This window comes from Pleurodeles waltl, chromosome 12 (genome assembly GCF_031143425.1).
Source record: "Pleurodeles waltl isolate 20211129_DDA chromosome 12, aPleWal1.hap1.20221129, whole genome shotgun sequence".
NCBI lineage: Eukaryota > Metazoa > Chordata > Amphibia > Caudata > Salamandridae > Pleurodeles > Pleurodeles waltl.
The window spans coordinates 664131374-664158082 of record NC_090451.1 but is presented as its reverse complement, the minus strand read 5'-3'; the positions used below and the strand labels follow the sequence as shown (position 1 = coordinate 664158082).

At 45.9% G+C, this 26709-nt stretch overlaps 1 protein-coding gene across 2 annotated transcripts in view; it reads left to right on the top strand.

Moving 5' to 3' along the window:
• Window positions 1–26709, top strand: part of ASH1L (ASH1 like histone lysine methyltransferase) — a 719892-nt gene that overhangs the window by 461377 nt on the left and 231806 nt on the right. For both annotated transcript variants that reach the window (XM_069218459.1, XM_069218458.1), the window contains exons 14-16: window positions 4298–4459; window positions 11798–11892; window positions 12735–12892. In XM_069218459.1, the coding sequence (XP_069074560.1) occupies window positions 4298–4459; window positions 11798–11892; window positions 12735–12892 (415 nt within the window). The remainder of the gene's footprint in view (window positions 1–4297; window positions 4460–11797; window positions 11893–12734; window positions 12893–26709) is intronic.

The window sequence follows — 26709 nt, the reverse complement described above, 5'->3', positions numbered from 1 at the left end:
ATAAGAAGTCATGCTGGCTCTGCTGAATGTTGTGATTGTTGCCTTTTTAACATTTTATTTTAATAACAAGATCCTGTTTCATAACACTATTTGGAAGAATTATGCACAGCATTTAAATCAAGATTAGAACATTGGAATGCTGGGGGCTCCATTGAAAACAATGGAGTGCTGCAGGCGTTTCCTGGCCGGTAAAAGCCCGCAGCGCCAACATTCCAATGTTCGCTTTGTTCACAGCAACAGCTGTGAACAAAGCCTCACGGAGCCCGAGGTGATTTTAATCCCCTCGGGCTCCGTGATTTTTTTTTTTTTAATAGAACATTCTGCCCGGAGTGGCAGAATGTTCTAATAGCCTTAGAACCCGCCGTAGCGGGCTCTATCGGCTATTAAAGTCCCTCTCCCTTGTTAAATGCCCTCACCTTCGGCTCAGGCATTTAACGCGGAGAGCGGGCCTTTAATAGCCGGTAGAGCCCGCTACGGCGGGTTCTAAGGCTATATTAGAACATTGGAATGTTGAGCGCTTCATTAAAGACAATTGAGGCCTCCGGGCTTCTAGTGGCTGGTAAAAGCCAAGGAGCATCAACATTCCAATGTTTGTTTTTCACAACTGTTGCTGTGAATAAAGGCCTCAAGGAGCCCAAGGGGACTAATTAGAACATTCTGCCCTTTAGTGGCGGAATGTTGTAATAGTCTTATAGCCAGCCATAGCTGGGCTATTCCTGCCATTAAAGGCCCGTTACCTTTTTAAAGCCTTTGGCTAGGGCCTTTAACACTGGAGCGGGCCTTTAATGGCCGGTATAGCCCACTGTGGCAGGCTTTAACGCTATAATAGTCACAAGTTTCAAAACTATTGTTATGAGTAATTAACCTTTTCCCTTCTATAGCTGAGGGTTAGAGCATGGTATTGTGAATCTTGACTGTGTACCAACAATTGCTCTGTGGTTGTGGGTTCAGAAATAAGGTGCGTAAAGAAAAGGCTACTTTAGTTACTTAATTCTAAGATATAATAGCTAGAATCCTTATGCTCTGAAATGGAAATGTTCACATAAACGGATGACAACGTGGAAGATGTGTATGTCAACAAACTCCTGAGCTACAATCCAGCATTGACTTGCATAAGATCTGATATTGTTTTAAAAATGAATGTATTTCAGTGCTTAATTTGAGCCGGTGGTTTCCAGTGTGGGTCACCTTTTGAGGGCCAGAACTTAGTTTTCTGCCTCAGGCATTTACTACAACCAAAAGACACATATGGGAAAGGCGAGGAAAGGAAAAACGAAAAAGTATCTGTAAGGAAATGCCTCCTTGGCATGGTTGCCCCCTGACTTTTTGCCTTTGCTGATGCTATGTTTACAATTGAAAGTGTGCTGAGGCCTGCTAACCAGGCCCCAGCACCAGTGTTCTTTCCCTAACCTGTACTTTTGTATCCACAATTGGCAGACCCTGGCATCCAGATAAGTCCCTTGTAACTGGTACTTCTAGTACCAAGGGCCCTGATGCCAAGGAAGGTCTCTAAGGGCTGCAGCATGTCTTATGCCACCCTGGAGACCTCTCACTCAGCACAGACACACTGCTTGCCAGCTTGTGTGTGCTAGTGAGGACAAAACGAGTAAGTCGACATGGCACTCCCCTCAGGGTGCCATGCCAGCCTCTCACTGCCTATGCAGTATAGGTAAGACACCCCTCTAGCAGGCCTTACAGCCCTAAGGCAGGGTGCACTATACCATAGGTGAGGGTACCAGTGCATGAGCATGGTACCCCTACAGTGTCTAAACAAAACCTTAGACATTGTAAGTGCAGGGTAGCCATAAGAGTATATGGTCTGGGAGTTTGTCAAACACGAACTCCACAGCACCATAATGGCTACACTGAAAACTGGGAAGTTTGGTATCAAACTTCTCAGCACAATAAATGCACACTGATGCCAGTGTACATTTTATTGTAAAATACACCCCAGAGGGCACCTTAGAGGTGCCCCCTGAAACTTAACCGACTATCTGTGTAGGCTGACTAGTTTTAGCAGCCTGCCACAAACCGAGACATGTTGCTGGCCCCATGGGGAGAGTGCCTTTGTCACTCTGAGGCCAGTAACAAAGCCTGCACTGGGTGGAGATGCTAACACCTCCCCCAGGCAGGAATTGTCACACCTGGCGGTGAGCCTCAAAGGCTCACCTCCTTTGTGCCAACCCAGCAGGACACTCCAGCTAGTGGAGTTGCCCGCCCCCTCCGGCCAGGCCCCACTTTTGGCGGCAAGGCCGGAGAAAATAATGAGAAAAACAAGGAGGAGTCACTGGCCAGTCAGGACAGCCCCTAAGGTGTCCTGAGCTGAAGTGACTCTAACTTTTAGAAATCCTCCATCTTGCAGATGGAGGATTCCCCCAATAGGGTTAGGATTGTGACCCCCTCCCCTTGGGAGGAGGCACAAAGAGGGTGTACCCACCCTCAGGGCTAGTAGCCATTGGCTACTAACCCCCCAGACCTAAACACGCCCTTAAATTTAGTATTTAAGGGCTACCCTGAACCCTAGAAAATTAGATTCCTGCAACTACAAGAAGAAGGACTGCCTAGCTGAAAACCCCTGCAGAGGAAGACCAGAAGACGACTACTGCCTTGGCTCCAGAAACTCACCGGCCTGTCTCCTGCCTTCCAAAGATCCTGCTCCAGCGACGCCTTCCAAAGGGACCAGCGACCTCGACATCCTCTGAGGACTGCCCCTGCTTCAAAAAGACAAGAAACTCCCGAGGACAGCGGACCTGCTCCAAGAAAGGCTGCAACTTTGTTTCCAGCAGCTTTGAAAGAACCCTGCAAGCTCCCCGCAAGAAGCGTGAGACTTGCAACACTGCACCCGGCGACCCCGACTCGGCTGGTGGAGATCCAACACCTCAGGAGGGACCCCAGGACTACTCTGATACTGTGAGTACCAAAACCTGTCCCCCCTGAGCCCCCACAGCGCCGCCTGCAGAGGGAATCCCGAGGCTTCCCCTGACCGCGACTCTTTGAATCCAAAGTCCCGACGCCTGGGAGAGACCCTGCACCCGCAGCCCCCAGGACCCGAAGGACCGGACTTTCACTGGAGAAGTGACCCCCAGGAGTCCCTCTCCCTTGCCCAAGTGGAGGTTTCCCCGAGGAATCCCCCCCTTGCCTGCCTGCAGCGCTGAAGAGATCCCGAGATCTCTCATAGACTAACATTGCGAACCCGACGCCTGTTTCTACACTGCACCCGGCCGCCCCCGCGCCGCTGAGGGTGAAATTTCTGTGTGGGCTTGTGTCCCCCCCGGTGCCCTACAAAACCCCTCTGGTCTGCCCTCCGAAGACGCGGGTACTTACCTGCAAGCAGACCGGAACCGGGGCACCCCCTTCTCTCCATTCTAGCCTATGTGTTTTGGGCACCACTTTGAACTCTGCACCTGACCGTCCCTGAGCTGCTGGTGTGGTGACTTTGGGGTTGCTCTGAACCCCCAACGGTGGGCTACCTTGGACCAAGAACTGAATCCTGTAAGTGTCCTACTTACCTGGTAAAACTAACAAAAACTTACCTCCCCCAGGAACTGTGAAAATTGCACTAAGTGTCCACTTTTAAAACAGCTATTTGTCAATAACTTGAAAAGTATACATGCATTTTTTATGACTTGAAGTTCCTAAAGTACTTACCTGCAATACCTTTCGAACAAGATATTACATGTAGAATTTGAACCTGTGGTTCTTAAAATAAACTAAGAAAAGATATTTTTCTATACAAAACCTATTGGCTGGATTTGTCTCTGAGTGTGTGTACCTCATTTATTGTCTATGTGTATGTACAACAAATGCTTAACACTACTCCTTGGATAAGCCTACTGCTCGACCACACTACCACAAAATAGAGCATTAGTATTATCTATTTTTACCACTATTTTACCTCTAAGGGGAACCCTTGGACTCTGTGCATGCTATTCCTTACTTTGAAATAGCACATACAGAGCCAACTTCCTACAGTATCAAAAAGGAAGAAAGCTACAAGACTGAGCTGATGGGACAGGGAGTGACTTTAAATGAATTAAAGAGGCCTGCAATGGCTTTAGGATTACGCTGTCTCTGTATTCTGTGATCACACATTTAATTGCAGCAGCCACAAGTTTCAAAGGAGCACTTTGTGCATCGGCACCTTTTTATTTACAAATTAACCACTGATGTATTTACATAATAAGGTAAATCAAAACAAATATGAGTTATGTTTCTCTGGAATAGCTTAAGAGAAGGAAACATCTGTGTTTGTCGTATCATTGTTCCAGTTTCTTAAAATGTAATTTTTCTTTTTAAGCAACTCTGCTTGTGTGGGTTTGAAAAGTGCAGAGGTATCATCGGTGGGAAAAGTCAGCGAATGAATGGCCTTCCGAGCAAAACCAACCCTCTTCTATCGTCTCACAGACGAACAGGCCGCTCCAAAGAAAAGAGGAAATCCAAGCACAGGCTGAAAAAAAGGGTAAGTCTTGTCTGCTAATAAGCAAAGTGCTAGATAATTTTATATCTGATTAATTGATCAAGACCATCTGTGAAAAGATTTTACTGAATTGATGGTTTTACCAAATTGATGGTTCTAGATGATTTTAACTCTAAGCACCTGCCTGCTCCTCGTTGTATTTAGCCTTTTAGCTTGAACCCATCATTTATCAGCTTTTCTCATAAGACTGGTCACACACTGTATCCTATCTTTAGGGTCTGCAACACGGTTGATTGCATTGCATTTGTTTCTATATCCATACCTTAGCCTGACCATAAACTAACAGATTTTCCGTAAATATTATTATTGGTCCATTTAAAGATGCATTTTATGAAACAAAATTTAAGCCCCAAGTTCATTGTTCGATTGAGAAAGGGAAAAAACTGTTCATTAAAAGCTTATTTAAAACAATGTAGGAGATTTAGTCACAAATGAAAAGTGAGAACAACCTCTGAAGTTCCTTTTCTCAGTTATCAAAGGATGGTCCTGTTCACATACCTAGCAGCAGAACTCATATGTCGATCATTGGAGGCACTAACGCCCATGCAGGAGTACAAATAATGCAGAAAATGGGTAAATAGTGGGCAAAAATAAGTATTTATTACCAACAACGCCGAGTACTTCCCCGGTATCAGCTAATGCCTATGAGGGGAATAGTGAGGCTTTAGTCCAACACTTAGATGTCAAGAAAGGTGTTAGTCTCCCATAAACAGTAAAATATGTAGGGTGAAGCATAAGCTATGGCACACTAAGGAATTTGTGTGAAATAAAAAGATGGATGGGCATTATTTACTGAGATACTTATGAAAACATTTTCATTTTTATTGTTTTTCAAAAGTGGGAAGTAAAATATGTTTTAGTAGCAATGTTGCTATTCATATTATTGAGCCCTTTTGTATTCTATAATGATATATGTATGGCATGTGTAACTGTAGATAAAAATGCTTTGCATACTTCTGCCATATAGAGTTCGGCTAGGACGAGCACAGCTTGTTTTTTTCTAAGACGTTTTTCAAGTCATGCAATATAGTGACTCCTGCTATGACTGGTAATGTCCATGGGTTTCATTGTTAGGTTGCTTTTTTCTGCCATTGATGTCAGACGTGCATTGCCAGAGCTCTGAGTAGACGCCATGTGGTGCTCTTCGTCGGGGCCTCTTGAGTCTTCCACTGCTGATAGCTTCAGACAACTGTTTCTGCATCGTGTTGCTTTTGCCTCCATCATGGTCCTTCCTCCGGATCTGCATCTTAGGGTTCGTCAACCCACTTGGGCCTGTTCAGTCAGCCTTCGTGCTCGACAATGCAAGCATCGTGATGGAATGAAAACCCTTTTGTGACTGTCCATGGTGCCATTCCATGTACTCGTGGACAGATCAACACACAGTTTGCAACCTCTGCTTATCACTAGCTTTCCTAGCCTCCCCTTCCAGTCCAAAAAGTCCATTCTGAACCGTTGAGCTTGTTGCCCTCCTCTGCATGCCATGGAACACCAGCGAGACTATGATATCTCTGATATCTTCGAGTAAGGCATCAAAGAAGAAGCACAGGGAAATGCGGATGTCGAACAAGCCATAGCCTTCAGCCCGGAACCCAATTCAACCTCGGACTCCAAAGCCAACAGACCTGCACCCTAAACCAGGCCAGCATCAGATGGCCACAGTGAAAACCAGTTCCCACCATGAGGCCACCCACTGGCCCTCTGGGGGCAGGCTTGGAGCCCACATTCGGAGACACAGCCCTCTAGCCCACCACTGCATCCCAGCCATGGCGGACACCGCCCTAAGGCTTCCAAGCCAACTCCAACTCCATCCCTGGCACTGAGCCAGCAGTTCAAAATCCAGAACACCTCGGTGTCGACAGCTCGTTCATCGGCCCCTGACGTCTTGCAGACACCAATGGGCTCTTCGGACCCAAAATAACAGTCGACAACAAAACCAATTTCAAAGCCAAAGCCACCTTTGCTGCACAGTCGACCATCAACAGCAAAGTCAAAGGATCAAGAACTGTTAATTCTACAATGTCTTCAAGAATATTTGGACACTTGGCAAAAGAGACTGTTTATTTACCATCTCATGGGGAAAATGACATCAAAATAATTACCAAAGGTCCAGGAGACCCTTCCTCGCAATAGGAAGCTTACCATTGAGAAGCAGCTGGCATTGGAGCCTCCTCCACCTCCCAGTCTGAAGAAGCATCAAAATAAGGGCATCAGTCTGCTGCCCTATTGAGCTTCTTTACCTCTGGATCATCTGCCTCCCTCACCTCTACCACCCCCACCTTCTTCTCCTCCTCCACCATCACATGAGCCTCCACCTCCTTTCCAGGAGGGCTCAACACAGTCATCCGATGGAGAGATGAGTCCTGAACGCACAGATCCTTATGATGCCCATATGACCCCAAGCCCTGGGATGATCCCTGGGACTATTATGGGGCCATTCTTTCAGGTGAAAATGTCCCCGATTCTACCCTGCCAAGCTTTCCCCACCGGACAATACCACCTCTTCTCACAAGGTCATTCACAGGGTGGTCACCTTCCACAAAGTAGATCTGCACCCCCTTGCAGAGGAGGACGACTTCCTGTTGGAAATGCTCTCACACTTTCCATGTTCCACAGTGTTTTTGCCCATGATTAAGGGGATTCTTAAGCCCATGCAGGATGTGTTCAACTACCCAGTCAAGGCATGGATAGTCACCCGAAGGGTCGACAAAAAATAGAAGCCCTCCCACTATGACCCACCTAACATCAGGGTCAGCTCCCACCAGGCTCTTTGGTTGTTCACATCTCCTAGATCCAGTCCCCATCGACAAGTACATCCTATAGGAGCATTTCCACATGGTCATGCTCCAGATTGTCCTCCACTATTGCAGCAAAGTGACTTCATGACCACCCTCGACCAGAAGGACGTCTATTTTCATATTCGAGCCACCCAGGGTTTCTGGTAAATAGCACTTTCAATTCAAAGTTCTGCCCTTATGGGTAACCACGGCTCCCAGAGTCTTTATCAAATGCCTTGCAGTGGTAGCTGCTCACCTCCAGAGGACGTTTTCCAGTACCTCGATGACTGACTGATAGAGTGCAGGCAAATAGCAGTGTTCAGCCTACTCATAGATCACCTTAGATTTCCCCACGATCCAGGTTTCACCATCAACGTGGTCAAGTCCTACCTAAAAACCCTACAAATACAGTCACCAGGAAATCTTATCTCAGCACCGCACAGGTCCAAGCCTTCCAGCTCCTGCTGCCTCATTTTTTGGCCAAGTCTTCAGTTAACAGTAAGAGCAGTAATGCACCTCTCCGGCATGAAGGTGTTCTGCATTGCCAACGTTACCCATTTCCAATTACAGGTGTCCTCTCCAAGAGTGCCTGGTGGCACAGTGGTCAAAAGAGGAGGGTCTGTGGGAGTATTTAGAGTTGCTCTGGGCCTGCATCTATCACTCTTTGCATTGATGCAACAGCAGAAATCTTTTGCAGGGCATAACTTTTCTAGACCCAGTCCCCCAGCTGATCATCAACATGGGAGCCTCTCTCATGGGCCGGTGTGGGGTGGGGGGGAACATCTGCAGGACATGTTGACCCCCCTTCACCAGACCTTACATATCAACTATCTGGAGTTATTGGAAGTCAAATTAGCTCTGAAGGCTTTCTTCTGTCATTTACATCACAAAACAGTTCCGGTCAAAACAGGCAGCAGGACTGCCTAGAATTTCTTGTAAAAATGGGGGGCATGAACTCTCCACAGCTCTCTGCGTTTTGGCAAAACAGTTTTTGTTGGGCCATTCCCAACACAAGAGTACATCTGCTAGCGAAGTACCTTCCGGGAGCAGATGACATCTTCACAGACCTGCTCAGCTGGATGTAGCAACAAGTCCATGAGTGGGAACTCCACCTCCAAGACCTGCTTCCATACTTCAAACGTTGGGGGTTTCCTGACATAAATCTGTTCACAATCACCAAAAATGCCAAATGCTGAAGCTTTGCCTCCAGGTTTCCACATCCACAATCCATGGGCAATGCACAACAGGTGCTTTTCTGCCTCTCCCACTCTGCCAGTACGTAGTTTGGAAGCTGCAGCAGACTTCCCACACCATCGTCCTGGTAGTTCCCACATGGGCCAGGCAGCCGAGATTCACAATCCTCCTCGAATTGTCCCTAGTTCTCACAAGAAACTCCCCATCAAGTTGGACCTTCTCACTCAACATCAGGGTACAGTCAGGCATCCCAGTCTGAGGCAGCTCAACCTAGCGATCTGGCTTCTGACGTCCTAGAGTTTGAGTATCTCATTTAACCAGTTCACTGCATGTCCATCCTCTGAGTCTTACTGTCCTACTAGTTAAGCTGCTACACAGCAAAATGAAAGAGGTTTGTCCACTAGTCCCTCTCCAAATACATCAATCCACTCAAGCCTGCAGTGCAAGACATTGTCTGCTACCTGTTTCATGTACAACGATCAGCCCTGGCTTACACTTCCATTTGCTTACATTTGGATGCATTAACAACATACCTACAATACAAGAAACACTCTTCATTATTGAGAGTCCCAGCTATCAAAAGCCTTTCTAAAAGGATTTAAGAGAGGTATCCCTCCGCACCTGCCCTCTCCAGTTGCTGTCTTGGAAGGTTATGTTTTTTGTCGCAATTACTTCCCTCAGATGGCTGAGTAAGATTTAAGGTCTCACACTGGCAGAGCCTGTTTTTTAAAGGTACACACTGACGGGGTAGTTCTTAGAAGTAACCCGGAGTTTTTGCCTGAGGTGGTCTCTCCTCTCCACCTCACCCAAACAAACGAATTCTTAATGTTCTTTTCACATCCAGATTCAATAGCAGAAAGATCCCTCCACATACTAGATGTAAAGAGGGCTCTTATGTACTGATAGTACCAATGTTTTTTGTAAAACTCAATAACTTTTTATGGCCTACACTAAACCACACAAAGGCACTACCATTCCCAAAGCAGGGATAGCTTGCTAACAGTGGAGGTGATGCCCATGCGCAGTATCGCCAAGAAGAGGAGTCACTTTACCTCGTGACTCTAACAGCTTCTTTGAAGAAAAACAACTTGCACACATCCGGACCAAACACTAGATGGCATAGGTATGTAGAGCATGTGAATCTACAGCACTACATGCCACGAACAGATGCTTAGACGGTAAGTAACGTAATCCTTACTCTCTAAGGATCTGTTTATGGCATGTTGTGCTGTAGATCCACATGCGCCAAACCTCCTTCCTAGAAGCCTTCACTTGTAGATGTGTTTTCCCCTTTACCTTCCTTCTTTTATGCTTTTTTCTCGCATTGTCATCTTCCTGCATGGTTTGGGCTCCTTCTCCATCCTCACCCACCATGCAGGAAAATAGTTTAACAATGGAGCCGATGCCCATGAGCATTGCCAGTCATAGGAGGAGCCACTGTATTCTCATGACGCAAAAGGTTTTGAAGAAAAACAAGTTGTACATGTAGGAGCCCAAAACTAAGTGACAGTACTATGTAGAGCATGTCAATCTACAACACTACATGCCACGAACAGATGGCTACAAGGTGACATGTACCATTCAGACTCATTGAGATGCATTTGTTTTAAACAACAGAAAGTGAAAATCAGTCAAAGGTTCCCTTTACACAGACTTTCTGTCTTGCTTTAGTTGGAGATTGGTTTCCTTTCATTTTCAAAAGTGATGGAGGATCCTGCCCTTGGGCAGGAATCTTTTTCAGTTTCTATGCTTTTATTGTCCATGCCATTAAAAGGAAACTTATGTTACAGATAAGTAACATTTTCTTCTGTAGTGTTTTTCTAAGTTACCAAGCCATATCCGATGTTGGTTCTGTTGTTTAAAACAGCATTTGCAGCACTCCGATGAAACTAATTATAAATTAAATTCAAGGTGTGAAAAGTCGTGCTATCCTGCTGTTCCACAGTAGGTACCAGGTGTCTGTTTTTTTTGTATGTTTGGAATACAGTTCACTGGGGGACTTCTTAAGACCCACCCAAGGTTCCTGAAGTTATTTCAAGGGAGGCAATCTGTTAATAGATCAGCCCTTGCTGTGAAGTACTGTGAAGGTACCAAACTCCATTGGCCCTTATTTTGAAATGGTCTGACTGCAACATATTTGTCAATGGTGGGGGTCACTCAGAAGACTCGGGTGCCAACTGTTCTCAAAGAGTGTATTCCTAACTGGAAACTTGAATTTGTGGTTATGGTCCACCCTTGAGTTAAAATGTCTAAATCAATAAAACTAATAATTAGAGAAGGAGTGTTTCATAGGATTCCAGAGTCCAGGCAACCACTTGCGGCAAGCAAGGGGTGGCTCTGGCTCTCCACAGGTAAAAGCTGGACATTGTCTCTGAAGCCCATGAAACTGACAATGCTCTTGATTTTCTTTGGTGCCTCTGGCCAACGGGGGGGGGGGAGGACTCAGTCTGTTGAGATAACGTCATTGTAGATTTTCAGTCAGCTGGGCCCTGTGCAAGCTTGCCTAGTAGTTACTTGCTCTCTAAAAGTATTCACTAACCTGAGTCAGTTCCTGCTTCCCGCAAGCTATGTTATGTGGTAAGTATACTGAAACAAGAAGCAGCAGGGCACACTGTTTAACCTAGAAGGAGAGAGGTAACTGGTTTTACAATTGCGAGGGTGCAACAAAAATGTATTTTGTGTGTCGTATCTCTGCCCTATACACAACTAACCCTAGTATATCCTTATGTGGTATTACTACTATGCATGTTCCTGACATCCTTGTACAATTCGCTAAAGTGCTTGCTGTTATCTTTCTTTGAAGGTTGTAAATTCTGTACTCATTCTTAACTGGCTAAGCGCCAGCCAACTCGCCGTTAGCCTTCCCTTATACCAAGTAAACTTCTAGATCCTTGTAAGTAGTGTGCTTGCTCCAGAATGCTGGACGAGTCCTTTCTGTGCTTGTTCTGCTAGCTGTGGTGCAACACACGAATATCAGCCCTGCTGGCTATCCCTCCTGCTACATTCCAAGTCTCTTTGTAAGGAATTTCTAGGGCAGATAGTTGGATTACGGAGTTACCCTTGCCTTTCTTTTTCAACTGAATGTGAAAGAGATCAGCATATTTAGCCTCCCAAAAAAACTTGATTTTTATCTCGCCCTGACGCTACCACTGTGGCATACAAGGAAAAGGGTTGAAGACCTGAAATTGGTGGTAGCACACAGTGATCTTACGACTTCCTATCCTTGTGATTAATGAATGTTGCAGTCATTGTATTAATGAGCATTTCAGTGTAAAACCTATCTTGAAGGACTCTATTAACTTGATTAAGTCTACATTTCTTTCCTCTCACATATGAATGATCTGTTTTACAGAGGGGGCATTTGCCAGAAGAGCCCAGTGAAAGTATCAGTACCCCGACGCGGCTGAGCCCACAGTTGCAGATAAAGCCAATGTCCAACAGGGAAAGGTAAAAGTGGCATGATGTTGTTGCTCAAAATATTTGAATTATAAAAATTATGGGGTATCCCAGTAACCCTGGGACATGGGTAAGACAATTTATAAAAACACAAGTGGTCCCTATGAGAGAAGTGTAGCCCTTGACTTTCATGTCAGTAGTTACAAGCAAAACCTTCATTAGATAGGTTGCAATGAAACAAATGTATATGTCAATGAAATTCTCTTATTTTCATCAAGAACTCAGTTTTGTTTTCGAGAATCAATCTTAGACAGGGTGCTCCTATTCGTTTGACCGTGCAGTGCAAGTAATAAAATGAATATATGATGCGCAAGTGCTATACATAACGCAAGTATATACATGACTGATGGGGACATTTGGATGTAACAACCAAACACTGAGTGTAGGATTGTTGAACTCCTCAGTTAAATTAAAAACAGTCCACTGTCCTAGTGGTTGACGTTTTGACCCATAATACAATATTATTTAGATAAGCGTCATTATCAGGACATAAGTTTACTAAGGAGACACCAACTGGGGTAAGATACCCACACCGTCCAAACATCCATGTGTTTTAGTTTGTCTCTAAAAGTAATCTGACATGTTGCCAGAACTAGAGATAATTTTGTAACTATTGCTGGGGAAGTCGAGGGCTACACTTCCCCCATAGGGACCACTTGTGTCTTTATTAACAATATATTTGAATGCTCATTTTCTTTGCCCTGTGCACTTGGACTTTTAAGGAGAGTTCCAGTTTTGTTTGCAGTTTGATGGTTTCTTAGTATCAGGGCTGTCTTTCATGTTTGCATCTTTCACATGCATAACACATTCTTCTGTTCTTTCATTTGGTTTAGAAATTTTGTCCTGAAACATCACGTTTTTCTGGTGAGAAATTGGGAGAAAATCCGACAAAAACAAGAAGAAGTGAAGCATGTAGAAGACAACATTCACTCTGTGACATTGTACAGCCGCTGGAATGGGATGTGTCGGGATGATGGCAACATTAAATCTGGTAATTCTAGACGATGCTTCCATTATTCAACACTCCTTTAATTTTTGTATCATGTCCTATATCCTTGCTGTGGGGCTGGAATTATTTTGATGATTGTTGATCTGATTTTTTTGTTTCAAGTGATATATTTTCTGTGATCGTAGCCTACCACTTCTCATTCCATAAATCATTAATTGTGCAAGTTTGCGGAACCTATTTTACTCTTGCTTGCAGTGCTCTTTTTTGCAACCCAATGTGATTGCTAGCTCTTTGCCTTTCTTAAAAATGATTAATTAGTGAAACCCCGACCTACGCATAATGTACACCCCTACTTCGTCTACTCATACGCTTACCACACACAAGTCAGTTTTTTCCTCTTAAAAGAAGTTGGACTCTTATTTGCCTAGCTGAGGAATCCCTTTGCTCAACCAACGTTTGGGTAGTTGCATACCTTTACAGTGTCCATCAAGGAATATCAGAGTTACAGTCACCATTTCCCCTTTGCTGATCCACACAAATTTCACTTGGATTCATTCAGTCCTCAGTAGCCCATGGCTTGATGTTCACCTGATTCTTTTTCTGTATCAGTTCTCAAAAATGAATTTGCTTTGTTTGGCCGTTGGTGGTGTTTTCAGTTTGTGTGTCATGGCCATTTATGGACTTGTCGAGAGGGTTCAACTTATGAAGAGGGAGTGTTAATCTCTTTTTTTTTTTTTTTTTTTTTTTGTAACAGCTTTTTCCTTCCGAAAGCGTCTTGCTGGTCTGATTGTATGACTCATCTTTACAACCCTGTTAGAGTCAGTTCCTTAAAGGGGGGCTCGCAGCTATCCAATTTAGGGTATTGTGTAACATCAGTGGTAAATGACAGTACTGGTAAAGATAATGCACAGTAAAATTCTGACTACCCCTAGGGTACCAAAGTACCCTGGAGTAACAGGAAGTGAAGGAACTCGATCCTGAGATTCAGTATCTCTGAGTAAATGAAATTCAAAAATATGGATGTTGAATGAATGTTGCCTTTTTTTCAAAAGGATAGTACTTTTATTCCTAGTTCTCCATCATCTGATCCTTCATAGATATTCTCATGCTTATATCAACACTGTCATCGAGCTGGGAGACCCACGGTAATATAAACACTGCACTGTAATGTTAATATATAGCCTAAGAGACTGTAAACAGAGGTCACTACCCTTTATCGAAAACATTGAAGGAGTGGCTCTAAACGTCCATGGCTAAAGACACTATGGCCCTCCTAATGACTTTAGCGGTCTCTTGCTGAGACCCCCAGAGCCACATGTGCCAAAAGACTGCCAGTGCTAGCGGTCTTCCGCCCGCCATATAATGGTCACTGCAGCATTTCCACCACACTTTGGCGGAAATCTGGCAGCAGCCATGCTGGTGAACGGCAGTCACTGACGTTGCTACCACCTTTACCGCCCCGCTACAAGGACACCGCCAGCTGTATTAAGACCGTTAATACGGCCTGGCGGTGTCCTGCTGGTGGGCGCTGCAGGCAGTAGCAGCACCCCTTCCCTGCCGGACGACCTCCTCGCCGAACAAGGTAAGTCGGGCGTCCGACAGGGGAGGGAGGTGTTGTATGTGGTGTTTGCGTGTATGTATGAATGTGTGGGGGCGTGTGTGAATGTGACTGAGTGTTGTGATGTATGCGTGGTTGTATGCGTGTGAGTGAATGTGTGTATGAATGTTAAAGTGAGTGCATGTCTGTGTGGTTGCGTTGTGAGTATGCATGTTTGGATGTTTGTGTATATGCATGTCTGAATGTGTGTGAGTGAATGCGTGTATGGATGAGTGAATAAATGCATGTATGGAAGTGTAAGTGAATGGGTGTATGCGTGGTGCATGTGGGTGTATGCGTGCATGTATGCGGGGAGGAGGGTGAGGCTGCTGTGACATTAGGGGGGTTGGGAGCACCGTGACAGTACAGAGTTTGGGGGGGGGGTCAGGTGCTTGCAGGGGGGGAGCCGTCTTCCGGTGACAGGGAAGGAATGTGAAGTGCTTGCAATACCACAGTAATCACACTGTAACTTATCACACCTGGAAGGAATCCTACAGTGTTGCAAAAATAAAGGTACTTTATCACAGAAACACTAAACTAGATTACTGTAGGAAATACACCCCTTCTGGAGTTAGGTACATACAAAATATACACAGGTAAGTACTAGGAATTAGCATAAAACATTAGAAATGGCAAGAAATAGCAAGAGCCCTCGAGGGGGGCCAAATCATGTACTAAAATAGTGAAATACGAGAATAGGTACCCCACCAGAGAATAAGGAGTAGTTAGCCAAGGCTGGGAGAGTATGGAACCCCAAGAGTATCTAGAAGATCCCCAGCGACCAGGAGAGGAGAGGTAAGTTACCTGGTCGTCCCAGAGGCTAACATGGGGACTTGGAAATGGAACAATGCTAGAATAGGACCTGGTTGGTGGAACCCAACGTTGGATTCCTGATGAAGAGGACCTGTAAAAGAAAGGGACAAAGTCCAGTACACGCTAGAGTGTCCAGGTGGTGGAGGAGGCAATACCCACCCTTCTGTGGGTAAAGACCCAGGACAATGGTGGTGGAAGAAGTCCACCTGCAGAGTCCAGGAGCTGCAGAGGAGTCCCCGAAGTCGCCTAGAAGCTGTCCTTCCACGGTCACCGGATTGCAGACGGGTTAGTGGTCAGGAGGACCACCAACAAGGACAAGCAAATGCAACAGGAGGTGTTGGAGTTTGGCAGAGCTGAAGAGGACTAGCAAGATCCTGGGGAGACAGAATCCTTCGAGTGGAGCTCGGGCTGACCCTCAGAAGATAGGAAAGCCAGATGAAGCAGTCAGAGCCACCACAAGCAACCAACTGGCAGAAGAACAGTAAGTCGCAGTGAGGCCCAGGCAGCCCCCCTGAAGAGGAGTCACTGGAGCAGTAGAGAGGAGACTGTCCTTGCAGAGGTAGAGTGCTGGGGGGCGGTGCTACATGGAGCCTGGAGATCCATCGGAGCAGGTATCAACAAGCCTTGGTTGCTGCCACAGTTGCGGTGCACAGGGATTCCGTCCTGGAGGGAGAGGCAAGGGCTTACCGTCTCCCAAGTTGGACAGAAGGCAGAGAGGACCCAGAGGACCCCTCAGAACCACCACCTGTGTTGGATCATCTTCGCTTGTCCAGAGTACAGCAGATATCAGCAGCCGGACGTCATTGCTTTAGGTGCCTGCAGATGCAGAGGAGTGACTCCTTCACTCCAAGGGAGATTCCTTCTTGCTTCTTTGGTGCAGCTGAAGTCTTGCCAACCCTAGAGAATGCTCTGTTGTTGAAATGTTGCTGACAGCAGCCGTGGAAACAATGTTGCAAGGAGAGGTCGTCTCGGTGTTGCAGTCTTGTTCGGTTCCTGTGGAGTCCAGCAGTGGTTCTGGTGGCCAGGAGCAGAAGAGGTTGTTGTAGAGGAGTCCTGGTGGAGTCTTGCACACCGAATCTGGGGACCCAACCACAAGGGAGTCCTTAAATAGCCCAAAAGGGGGTTTGGTCACTTTGCAAGGTGGCCACCTATCAGGGGGGCTCACTGAGGTCATCAACCTAACCTGACCAGTCCGATCCTCACAGGAGCCTCTGCCCATCTTGATTTCAAAATAGCAGAATCAAGTGGCCACCTGGAGGAGCTCTGGGCACCACCCTGGGCGTGGTGATGGATAGGGGCATGGTCACTCCCCGTTCCTTTCTGCAGTTTCACACCAGAGCAGGGACCGGGGTTCCGGGACTGGTGCAAACTGGATTATGCAGGGAGGGCACCAAATGTGCCCTTCAGAGCAAGCTGGTGGAGTGGCGGAGGCTACCCCTCCCCAGCCTTGTAACACCTATTTCCAAGGGAGAGGAGGTTTCACTCTGCTCCCACAGGAAATCCTTTGTTCTGCCTTCCCCTGCTTGAGCTCGTCAAGCAGCTGGAGGGCAGAATCCTCTCTGAGGGGCTGCAGCAGCGTGTGCTGCTCACAGACCCTGAAGGACTGGTAGAAGTAATACTGGGAGTTCCTCTGAGGAGCCCCAGAGTGAATCATGCCACCAATACTGGCATCAGTATTGGGTTAAGATTCTGACATGTTTGATACCAAATATGCCTAGGTTTAAAGTTATCATTATGTAGGTGGTCCTAGGTAGTGACCTGTTGCCAGTACATAGCTAAAATTGCTACCCCGCACTTATGAAGTACAGGGAATTGGAATTGGAGTTCGCAGGGGCACCTCTGCTCTTGCAGGGATGCCCACACACACAGGGACTCCACCCTGCCCTTAGGGCTGGAAGGGCCACCCATGGGGTGATTTACAGTGACCTGGTGAAGTGACCAGCAGTGAAAGGGTGCATTCACCTTCTCACGCAGGCTGCAAATGGCAGGCCAGCAGACACAGTTTGAATGGGCTCCCATGGGTGGCATAATACATGCTGCAGCCCATGGGGGACCCCTGGGGTACCAGTGCCCTGGGTACCTAAGTACCATATACTAGGGACTTACAGGGTTACACCAGTATTCCAGTTGTAGGGTGTAAAGGGGGTACCAAAGCAACCAAATTTAGAGGAGAAAGCACAATCACCTGAGTCCTGATTAGCAGGATCCCAGTGAGAACAGTCTTAGCACACCGACAACAGGCAAAAAGTGGGGGTAACCATGCCAAAAGGAGGGACTTTCCTACATTTTCTGATCCCAACACCATCCCAGCCTATCCTACCTCCTGTGGATTTCCCACCAGATGACATTGGTGGCTTCCACAACCTTATGGAAAGGGCAACAAAAAGGTTGCAGATCCCTCTAACAATGAAACAATCAGATTGCCTCCTCTACGATTTTAAAGAGGCAGTGAAAAAAATCAATTAGGGCAATCCCTATCTTGGATTTTATGTATAAATAAATAAAAATCCATCAACCGTGTCAGCAGTGCTGCCTAGGCTGGATAAAAAGTATAAAGCACTTGACGATTGACCAACATGTTTAATTAGTCATCCTAAGCCGGATTTGGTTATATCACAAGCGGCCCAGCATCGCTTAAACAATCCATCCACCCCTATTACAACACCACCAGATCGAGACGGGCGTATGCTGAACAATATTGGGAAACGCTTTGTAGAAAGCTGGCTCTGTACTAACTCCAGACCAACGTTTTATGTATCAAAAATATACTTTGTTACTTTATTTCTAGAACCAAAATTATTTTTGTTGCAGGTAAGTACAGTTTCAAGAATATATCACTTTCAAGTATCAAATGCACTTTGTAGAATTCACAGTTGTAGTAAGCTGTGTTCTGGTTGTAGTACACACCCCTACCCCACCACCTTTTTTTGCCTGGTGTTAGTATGTTATGCACTGTAGTGCACTGGGATCCTGCTAACCAGGACCCTAGTGGCAGTGTTCTCTCCCCTAAATTTTGTTACTGGAAACTTTATACACCCGAGTGTACAGTGGGCAGGACTCACAAATCTGCGGCGGTTCTGGAGTCTTTCTGGGAAACTTCTTTGTGGACAGGGACGCTGTGCTCGGGAGATCTTGGTCCTTGGGTAGGAAAGCAGTCCTCTGGGGGTTTGTAGAGGTTGCTGGTCCTGCATGACGAGTCGTCTTCTTGTAGCAGGAGTCTTTAAAGTGGCAGACAGGCTGGGGAGGCTGGGGCAAGTCAGTTGTCGTCTGGAGGCTTCTCTGCTGGTGCGGCTCTTCAGTCCTCCTTCTTCCTTTCAAGTCGCCAGGAATCTGAAGAGCTAGGTTCAGGGGTGCCCCTTAAAACTAGATTTAGGGGCATTACCAGGGTCAGAGGGCAGTAGCCATGGCTACTGTCCCTGAGGGTGGCTTCACCCTTCCTGTGCCCACTCACTTTTGGTGTGGGGGGGGGGGGCGCTCATTCCTAACCCTATTGACTAACATCCTCCAAAGCAAGATGGAGGGTTATGCCAGGAGGGGTTCACCTCAGCTCTGGGCACCCTATGGATGTTCCCAGCTGGGGTGGGCACACCCCCTGGACTTTACTAATTTTCACGCCAGACCTGCCGCCAAAAGTGGGGCTTGGTCCTGGGGACAGGCATCTCCACTAGCTTGAGTAACTTGAGGCAGTGTAACAAAAGGCAGGAGCCTTTGAGACTCACCGCCAAGTGTTGCAGTTCCTGCAGGCAGAGGTGTGAAGCACCTCAACCCAGAGCAGGCTTTGTTCCTGATCCCAGAGAGAACAAAGGCTCTCACCCCATGGGGTCAGAAAACTGTTAGTGGCAGGCTGGCACAAACCGGTCACCATTACACTAGAGGGTTGGGTGAAATACAGGGGGCACCTCTAAGGTGCCCTTTGTGTGCATTTTTCAATAAATCCAGCACTGGCGTCAATGTGGGTTTATTGAGCTGTGAAGTTTGATACCAAACTTCCCAGTCTTTAGTGACCTCATCATGGAGCTGTGGAGTTTGTAATGACAAACTCCCAGCCCATGTACTCAATATGGCCACGCTGCACTTACAATGTCTTAGAATAGACTTAGACACTGTAGGGGCATATTGCTCATGCAGCTATGCCCTCACCTGCCTTCGGGCTCTAAGGCCTGCTAGAGGGTGACTTACCTGTGCCTCAGGCAGTGGTCTGTAGGCATGGCACCCCGAGATGGGTGCCATGTTTACTTTACCTTTTTCTCCCCACCAGCACACAAAGTTTGCAATGGCAGTGTGCATGTGTTTGGTGAGGGGTCCCTTAGGGTGACGCAATACAGGCTGCTGACCACAGAGGCCCTCCATGGAAATGATCAGTTGCGCAATAGATATATCATCGACTTTATTCGGGAAACTGGCTGGGGCAGCTGTTCTTCTAAGATAGCGATAGCTGAAGGCAAACTTTTTCAGGCTAGAAATACAGAACAAGGTATGCTGTACAGTAGTGAGGAGTTATTCGGCAAGCAGGTTGATGATGCTCTCCAAGCCATAAAAACAGACACCGATATGGCAAAATCCTTAGGAATGCTACAGTTAAGGAGACAGCCCTTCAGGGGAGCCAGGGGCAGAGATTATACTTCTGTAGAGGAGGTTTTCAACCACACAGACAACAATATCAGCCTTTTTTCTAAGCCATTATGGCTCTCAATATTCCCAGCAGCAATTCAGACAGTCACCTACAGTGGTTTATAACCAGGTACCCAGACATAAAAAACCTCCCCTAGGGAGAGAGACTTCCAGAAAGCAGTGACCTTTCAACGTTGCCAGTTACTCCCCACATTTCACAAAAACAACTAGGGTTTCAAATCCCATATTATCTCCCTCAATGGTCCTGCATAACAACAGACAGATGGGTGCTGGACGTCCCCTCGCGTGGACACACATTGAAATTCATTACAAAACCACCAAATAGCCCCCAAATGGGCCACCTCCTTCCCATCTTACCACATCTACTTCAGGAGAAGCTAATCATGCTAACAAAAGGAGTAATAGAAGAAGTCCCAAAGACTCAGTGGGGAATCGGTTTCTCCTCCCGTTTCTTTCTGATAAAGAAAAAGTCTGGCGTCTGGTGCCTCATTTTAGATGATCAACATCCAAGATGTCCTGCATCCTCTTAGTTATTTGGGTCACATGACAGAACTTTATCTCCATGATGCATACTTCAATATCCCAATTCACCCAAAGCATCGCAAACTCCTATGATTCAAAGTAACCACCAATCACTGCCAATTCAGCCTTCTCCCTTCTGCTTTGAAATTGGCACCCCACATCTTTACCAAATGTCTAGCTCTGGTGGCAGCTCCCTTAAGGCAAAAAGGGGTTGAGCAGGGCTCGAAAAATCCACTTGCATTGGCGAGTCTTATTTAATCAGGTCGAACTATTTTTAATACTTACTTGTCCCTTCTGGCAGTTGACACTGAACAGGTTTTTTGTTCAGTTGAAAAGTTGAGGGGCAGTAAAAGATGCCTTTAAATATTGTTCTTATGTCACATTTGCTCTGTGTTCATAGACAGAGGTCAAAAGTCAGTTTTACTTACAATTAATTTTCCTTCTGACTGCAGAGTTCCAGGACTTTGTAAGGTGAACTGTGTGACCTGCTGCTTCGAATGTAAAATAAAAAGATATAGGGTGCCAGGTTTTTCCTAACACACAACTTTTAAATGACTAAGTCAACTGTGCAAACATTTCAAAATATATTTCAGTAGTTGTGAAAGACATGTTTTATATTTCTGTGTGTTGAAAAAATATTTTAATAGGATGAAAACAAATCAGAATACTTTACATTTTGATGTGCAAAGGATATGTTTTCTGAAACCCAATTTTCACAGATTGTTAATACACTATTGTTTATCAGTAAAGATGCAAGTTAGTGGAGAGGGTTTTGGACATTTCTTCGAAAGTTACTGTGTGTAGATGGCAATATGTTACCACATCATGGTTTAGGAATATATTTATTAAAATTGTTTAAACAAACTGAGAGACACTCCTGCCCTGATGGCAGTGTTGTTAGTAGACTAAAAGAAGTCCTAGGTTATGTGGGCCAGACCTAATGGGTTTGTGGGCTAGATTCTTGTGATGCATGCAGCAAAATATTTTTTGCGTACTGCAGAAATGCTGAGCTCACATATTTAAAGGTGCAATCATATGTGAAAATTAAGACAAAGGCGACTCAGTTAACTATTTGCCTAGGATCACACAATTTGAGACCTGTTTTCGGGTCAAGTACATTGCAGTTAGGGCGAGTGGATTATTTAAGTTACTTGACCTGCAGGTCTAGAAACATTTTAATGATTTTTCGAGCCCTGATGAGGTATTCCCATACCTCGATAACTGCTTGATAAAGGCAGCCATGTGTGGGCAAGCAAAAAGAGGTACATTAACCTGTCTCTCACTCTTCAAAGCTCTGGGCCTCACAGTCAACAAACATAAATCCTATCTTACATTGTCACCAACTTTCACTTTCTTGGGAATAGTTTTAGATATGAACCAAGACAAGGCATTCACCTCACAAGAAAGACAGACAAAGATTTAACAACTAGCACAACACTTAAGCAGAAATCAATTTCAGTTCGACTGTACAAATCTCTCCTTGGCATTATATCATCTTGCAGTCCACTAATTTCAGATTGACGCCTTCACATGCGACCATCGCAAAAGAATCTAGACAAACAATAGTTACAGAATAAAGGATCATTCGACAACATCATTCAGATTACTCCAACCATGATAACATCCATAAAATGGTGGCCACAGAGTCTAAGCCTATTCAAAGAGCTAATATTCCTGTTTCAGATCTCCAGCTTATTAATAACAACGACGCATCCCTGGAGAGAATGGGGCGCTCATCTTCAGGATTTAACGATCAGTGGAAAGTGGAACCCCCTCCAGAAAAAAATGCACATCAACTTACTGGAACTCAGAGCCATACCATTTGCCGTGCTCTCTTTCCTTCCCAGAATAGCAAATTAATCAGTACTAAATTGCACAGACAATACCACCAGCATGCATTATATAAACAAACAGGGAGACACAAGGTTATCAGCCATGTCAGTGCAGGCACAAACAATTTGAGAAATGGGCTCTGCAATATCAAATAAAACTCAAGACAAAATATGTACCCGGAGCAACCAGTGTAAAAGCAGACATGTTGAGCAGGACGAACGCTAGCTGTCACAAATTGGAGCTCAGTCAGCATATTCTGGGGGATATCTTCAATCTTTGGGGTAAACCAAGCGTAGACCTGTTTGCGACTAAGGAGAATCGGAAATGCCAATTCTTTTCAAGCTGGCACCCACAGGAGGGATCGTGGGGGAACAAGTTTTTGATCAGACAGTCAGGGATCTATGCATATGCTATTCCCCTGATTTCGTTGATAACGAGGTTCCTCGAGAAATTGAAGAGAGAACCTTTTAGAGTACTCCTGATTGCTCGCAGGTGGCCCAGACTGATCTGGTTCACAGAACTCCTTCCCCCCTCAGAACACACACACATTCAGCTGAAGCCCATAACAACGTTGCTAACGATGAACCAGGGCCAGGTACTTCACCTGACTTTGACATCACTACACTTGCAGGCCTGGCTCCTGAATTCAATGATTTTGCAATGTTAAATATTCATCCAGATTGCAGAGATTCTGACAAAGGCTAGGGCTGATGCCACCAATAAAACATACAAACTTTAATGGATACGTTTTTGTATGTTGTGTCAGGAAACATTCTCAATCAAAGAACCATTCTTGCATTCCTACAATTCAAACAAAACAGTGTTGTGCTGAGGACCAATCCTAAGTTCATACCCAAAGTCCTTTTGGACTTCCAGTTGAATGCACCCATAATACTCAAAACATTCTTTGCCAATCCACAAACTATGGTAGAAAGATCTTTGCATACATTGGACATTAAAAGATGTATCAAGTTCTACTTATACAGGATTAGACAATTCCTAAAGGCGGATCAATTGTTTGTCGCTTATGGAAACCTGCGAAAAGGATTCCCAGTGTCCATGCAAAGCACAGCAAGATGGATTGCAGCAGCAGCTATCCAATTCTGTTACAGGCATGCTGGTAAACCATTGACAAGCAAAGTCAAGGTTCATTCTACCAGAGCTGTCTCTACAATCACAGCTCTTTTTTCCGGTGCACATATTCAGCAAACATGTCAAGCAACAACATGGTCCAGCAGGCACACCTTCACACAGCATTATTGCCTGGATTCGTCTGATAAGAGTGATGTGGCTGTGGAACAAGCACTTTTGCACCATCTATTTAAAAAATGTGAGCCATATCTTAATGTGTTTCTCACCATCCGCTTTTTTCTGCTTATGTTGTTAACTGTAAGTGATTTTACTGCAGGCTATTCTTAGTGAAGCATGTGTTTGAATCTATGAAAGATCCAGTACTAGAGAAGAATGTAAGTTACTTACCTGTAACTGTGATTCTATATTATTAGTATCTTTCGTAGATTCACATGCTTGAATCATTGAGACAATACTGGAAAACTACAGGTTCGATGGCATCTGTCGCTGTAGATACGCATGTTTTGCATAGCTCGCCATCTGGTGTTGGGTCGGAGTGTTACAAGTTGTTTTTCTTCGAAGAAGTCTTTCGAGTCACGGGACCGAGTGACTCCTCCTTTTGTCTCCATTGCGCATGGGCGTCGACTCCATCTTCTATTGTTTTTTTTCCGCCATCGGGTTCGGACGTGTTCCTGTCGCTCCGAGTTTCGGAACGGAAAAGCAGCTAAATTTTGGAAGATTTTCGTCGGTATTGTTGCGTTCGGGATCGGCGTAGTCAGAATCAACACCGCATCGAAGATCGAAGAGCTCCGGAGCCCTTCGGGGTAGTTTTCGATCCCCGTCGGGGCCTGCTCGGCCCGACCGCGTGTAGAAGAACGCCGATGGAACGGACCCCGTTTCGTTTCTGTCCCAAATGCCACAAAAAATACCCCTATTCAGACCAACACTTGGTCTGTAACCTGTGCTATCACCTGAGCACAGTGAAGACACTTGCGAGGCCTGTCGTGCGTCCCGAAAAACACTCCGAGACCGTCGAGCAAGAAGACTTCAAATGACGTCCACGCCGACAGCGCACCGAGAGTTCGAGGTACAGGAAGAGGAAGAAACCTTTTCGATACACGAATCGGACTCCGAGGAATTCGTCGATCCACGAACCGTGAGTAAGACGTCGAAAAGCACTCATAAGAAGATTGTCAAGGCCCAGGGGACGCCACTGCCACCAGGCCATGGCTCCACCCATAAATTCGATGACCGACCGTCAGCACCGAAAAAGGCCCAATCAGTGCCGAGACCGTCCGACTCCGGTCGAGACACCGGCACGCAGCCTTCTCGGGACCGAGAAAGTGCTGGAGACATACATCGACACCGAGATAGCGGTGTAGACACGGCTCGACGCCGAGACAGCGGCACCGATGAAGATCGACGCCGAGATGTTTCGACTCCGAAAAAGAAAAAAGCCACCTCGGAGCCGAAAAAAGATGCAGACAGGGTTTCGGTGCCGAAACAACCTGCAACCGACCCAGTTTCAGGCTCTTATACCGAAGAGCAATCAATGACCTCCCAAATGCGAAGGCATAGGTTTGAGGAAGACCCGCAATCCACCGATGTAGACCATACGCAGAAACGTATTTTTATACAGCAGGGGACAGGAAAGATAAGCACCCTTCCCCCTATTAGGAGAAAGAGAAGACTGGAATTTCAAACTGACCAAACACCACAAACAAAAATGGTGAAAAGGATTACTCCGCCACCCTCTCCTCCACCTATAATTCACGTCTCGTCAGCACAAACACCATCACATTCCCGGCTCACACCACCATGAGCCAAGATGACCAGGATCAGGACGCATGGGACTTATACAACGCCCCTGTGTCAGATAACAGTCCGGAGGCATACCCTACAAAGCCATCACCACCAGAAGACAGTACTGCATATTCTCAGGTGGTGGCTAGAGCAGCACAATTCCACAATGTAAGCCTCCACTCAGAACAAGTCGAGGATGACTTTCTATTCAACACCCTCTCACCACCCACAGCTCCTACCAAAGCCTGCCTATGCTCCCTGGTATGCTTCGGCACGCAAAAGACATCTTTAAGGAGCCGGTCAAAAGTAGGGCAATCACACCAAGGGTGGAAAAAAAGTATAAAGCGCCTCCTACAGACCCTATTTTCATAACTTCGCAGCTGCCACCAGATTCTGTCGTTGTAGGAGCAGCTAGGAAAAGGGCCAACTCCCACACATCTGGGGACGCACCACCCCCAGATAAGGAAAGCCGCAAGTTCGATGCAGCTGGAAAGAGAGTCGCAGCACAAGCTGCAAACCAGTGGCGCATCGCTAACTCACAGGCACTTCTTGCGCGCTATGACAGAGCCCATTGGGATGAGATGCAACATCTCATTGAACATCTACCCAAAGACCTACAAAAGAGGGCAAAGCAAGTGGTTGAAGAAGGACAGAACATTTCAAACAACCAGATACGCTCCTCCATGGACCCACCAGACACAGCTGCAAGAACAATAAATACATCTGTGACCATCAGAAGGCATGCATGGCTACGAACGTCTGGGTTTAAACCAGAGATTCAGCAGGCAGTTCTCAATATGCCATTCAACGAAAAAGAACTGTTCGGTCCAGAAGTGGACACGGCGATTGAAAAACTTAAAAAGGACACGGACACTGCTAAAGCCATGGGCGCACTCTACTCCCCGCAGAGCAGAGGAAATTACAGCACCTTCCGCAAAACACCCTTTAGAGGGGGGTTTCGGGGTCAGGCCACACAAGCCAGCACCTCACAGGCAACACCATCCAGTTACCAGGGACAGTACAGGGGAGGCTTTCGGGGCCAATATAGAGGAGGGCAATTCCCTAGGAATAGGGGAAAATTTCAAAGCCCCAAAACCCCTACAACTAAGCAGTGACTCACATGTCACTCACCCCCTCCACACAACACCAGTGGGGGGAAGAATAGGTCATTATTACAAAGCATGGGAGGAAATCACTACAGACACTTGGGTTCTAGCAATTATCCAAAATGGTTATTGCATAGAATTTCTACAATTCCCTCCAAACATACCACCAAGAGCACAAAATTTATCAAAACATCATTCGAGCTCCTGGAGATAGAAGTTCAAGCACTATTGCAAAAGAACGCAATCGAGTTAGTACCAAACACACAAATAAACACAGGAGTTTATTCACTGTACTTCTTAATACCAAAGAAGGACAAAACGCTAAGACCAATCCTAGACTTAAGAATACTAAACACATACATCAAATCAGACCACTTTCACATGGTCACACTACAAGAAGTGTTACCATTGCTGAAACTACACGACTACATGACAACATTAGACCTCAAAGACGCGTATTTCCATATACCAATACATCCATC